General features: G+C 33.4%; 1 protein-coding gene across 1 annotated transcript; it reads left to right on the forward strand.

Annotated features, from left to right (window-relative positions):
• Positions 1–1,086: 1,086 nt before the first annotated feature.
• Positions 1,087–1,646, forward strand: LOC145087819 (uncharacterized). The gene has a single exon (XM_079025895.1). The coding sequence runs from the start codon at positions 1,295–1,297 to the stop codon at positions 1,502–1,504; it is 210 nt and encodes a 69-aa protein (XP_078882021.1). The 5' UTR covers positions 1,087–1,294; the 3' UTR covers positions 1,505–1,646.
• Positions 1,647–3,533: the final 1,887 nt, after the last annotated feature.

The following is a 3,533-nucleotide window of genomic DNA, read 5'->3' on the forward strand; positions in this document are numbered from 1 at the left end:
GCAATAGGTTATTGTAGATTCTAGCATAAATCCATGACAGATGCGTTGCATCAAAAGTCGACCATAAGTCCTTTTCTTCTGTAGTAGTCAGGATCTTCGTGTTTTTAGGATGAATAATATGATGAAGGATCTTATGAGAATGTGTAGTAATTTTGAAGAGCTCTGCTCATGTAAAATAATCTCCTCAAAACTTTTGGAAGAAGATGAATGGAGATTACTCTAGTATCTCTGATATCATAATAAAATATTTTCCTCAAAATTTTCATTCATATTCACGTCAATATATATATACACAATACAGAGACATACATTTTGCCTAATACAATGGGGTCAAACCTTATTTTAAGGAACCAACTATTGACTGTTATTTTACATAATAACATATACAACATATATTTTACCGTTTAAAAAAAAGACATTTTTCAACGTATATTTAACAGTTTAACAGAAAGACATGGATGCCTTTGTCATCATCGTTGAAAATCGACTTGGAATATTTGTTTTGACAATATCTCATGGAGTTTAGTTTAGTCTTGTATCGTGAAACAAAGAGAATAAATCAAGTTAAAACCGAAAGCTCAAAATCTTGAACAAAACATGTAAAAAAGATGGAATGGGGTGGCCCAATCAAAACCAAAAGTTACATGTGTCACGGTGTTACATAATTTTGTTACATATATATTTATGTTATACAAGTTACAATAATCTACTGCCATTTTTGTTGACAATTTGGGTGATTAAATTGGTTTCATTCAAGTTACTTGCCGAATCAATGTGTCATCGACTGACCAAAATAGTATGCAACATTAGGTTTGTGACATGTTTGGCAACAAAAAAGTTGGAAACTAAATTAAGAGAAACAAGATACTCGATTGCTTTTACCATTCAATTAACCGTTCATTACAAAAAATAAAATAACATCATTTATAGAAAAATCAAAATATAATTATTAATAATAAATAAAGAAATATCGTATCTAAATTTTAAATTCTCCCACAACATATAATATAAAGATATGGGATCTATCATAACTTATTAATTTAATTATAATAGTTATTCGATATCTACTCACCAAACCCCATTCGTAGTGGGATTCATATGTTGAATCGGAATAACTTGAGTAAGCAATCTAACGTTCACTTTTCCCCTTCCGCGGTGCTACCTATCTTGTCTCTTCCTCCACTATTGATCCTTAAAATCCGACTGTATATACACTAATCGCACACCCTCACAGATTGTACAGATATACAGAAAAGTAAATAGATCGAGAGCACCTAAGCCTTAAATTACACAAATGTCGGATTGGGGACCGGTGTTCGTGGCGGTGGTGCTCTTCATATTGCTGACGCCGGGACTGCTGATTCAGATACCGGGGAACAACAAGATGGTGGAGTTTGGTAATTTCAAGACCAGCGGTGTTTCAATTCTGGTTCATTCCGTTATCTATTTTGCTCTCATCTGCATCTTCTTGTTAGCAGTCGGGATCCATATGTACCTCGGTTGATATAATTCCCAAATTAATTCTCGTGTAATACTCTCTTCTTTCATCACCAGATAGTTAATAGTTAAGTTTTCTGGATTCATCAGGATTGGATTGTATTGGATAATGTTATGATTCAATTACATGTCTCTGTGAACTTCGCTGATTTCCTGCTTTTATCGGTTTTCCCTTAAAAATACGTTTATCATCATTTCTAGGGAATCAATTCCTCATCACATATTTATTTGTTTGTTTTCATTTCATATATATAAATACATCATCGATCCAATGTAGCATTCTATCTATTCTTTGTAATCCATCACGATCATATGATTTTCAGCTCAATCTGTTTCTGATAAGATCGATTGTTACTTTTGTCATACAAAACCATAATGAGAAGAGCTTGAATGCAAAAAGGTGCAATATGTAATTAACCTCAACCTCTACACCATCTTTTATACATATTTGGGGACAAAATCACAACCGAAATTACCTTAATTTGAATAGCATATTGTAGAGGGGTGTTTGAAATTGATTGATTAGTTTTTTAATAAGTTGCTTCATTGCTTATTATAAGGGAAGCCAATTACCATTTTGTCCTTGTTTAAACCTTAGAAAAATGTGATGGAGTCTTCATCTTCAAGAAATCCAAACGTAGCTCTCACCTCTGCTTCCAAAATAAGAGTTTTGGCATTATAAACACAAATAGTGGGAATAAAGGCCTAAGTTTCCTTTGGATCCCAACTCCAATACGATCCTCATGCTTCATTACCCCAAACATGCATTGTATATCTGACATACTAATTCATGTCAACTTATACGAAACTCGGAAAGAGTGTAACTCAATGTTAATAATTTAAAAAATATTGATTTGACTCCAAACATCTAAAAAGTTAAATATAAGTGATCATAAAAAGTGAAGACATTTTTTGAGTGGATTTTTAGTAGGAAGATAAGATACAAGTTGGAAAAGCAAAGCAAAAGATGAACGTTTTACATGCAAAAACACAAATTCAGTTGTCCAATTAATAAAAGCTACAACCAAAAGTCGCTGGTAGGAAGCTTTGGATTATCTTTATTTGAACTTATTTCAACAATAGTAGTGGAAGTGGCTGAGGGAAATCTTGTCTTGGTTAGTCAAGAATATAGAGATGTAAAGGTAGAGTTTGGTGGAGTCATTTTTAAACCTTTTACCTATGAAATTGGGTGGGTTTGATATTATACTAGGAATGGACTGGTTGAGCAAAAATCAAGCTGAGATTATTTGTGGTGAGAAAGCTTGTAAAAGTCAAAATGTTAGAGGGATAGCCAATTTTAATTTACGAAGACAACAAGAGTTTTAATTCGCGAATTATAAGCATGGAAACAGCTAGAAAATGCTTAAATAAAGGGTGTAATTCTTATTTAGCTTATGTAATTAATACAACGAATGAGGAAAAATTGATAAAAGATAAAGAGATTATAAAATAATTCCCAGAAATGTTTATGGAAGTTCTGTCGGGATTGCCACTAGAGTAACGAGTAGAGTTCTAAATTTATCACTTACCCATAATAGTGTAATTTGCAAAACTACCCGGAACAGATTAAACACTTAATAGAAGCATGAATCGTATGATAGACGTGACTCGACAACCCTTGGTCCAGTCGCGAAGTGAAGGAATGATCGTGACTATTTTGGACTTTAGTGGTCGCAATGCGACCATGAGCGAGCCACGGCGTGTTGACGGTTAACCATTTGACTAGACTTTTGGTTCAAACTTTAATGGACATTAGTTTTGGACCGATGTTTGATCTCTAATCGGTAATAATTAATAAACTACGTCTCATGGTGAATTTAGGTGGTTTGTGTTAGCTAACTTGTTTGTGGAGACTTGTGTACGTGTGACATTATATGTCATTTATGTGGTTGGATGTATGTGTATTGTTATTTTACGAATTTATGATTACACTAGAGTATCTTTGGTTATGATAGTCGGAAGGTCGTATGATGATATCATATGCCTTCGTATCGGATGATGACTGGGAGCCTACAAGTTCGATGTAATGATGACTG

The sequence above is a fragment of the Lactuca serriola genome, chromosome 2 (genome assembly GCF_051521515.1).
Source record: "Lactuca serriola cultivar US96UC23 chromosome 2, Lser_US96UC23_V15, whole genome shotgun sequence".
In the NCBI taxonomy this organism is placed as follows: Eukaryota; Viridiplantae; Streptophyta; class Magnoliopsida; order Asterales; family Asteraceae; genus Lactuca; species Lactuca serriola.

What these genes read in the sequence shown, in the direction of transcription:
- LOC145087819 (XM_079025895.1), top strand. Translation starts at nt 1,295, where the DNA reads ATGTCGGATTGGGGACCGGTGTTCGTGGCGGTGGTGCTCTTCATATTG.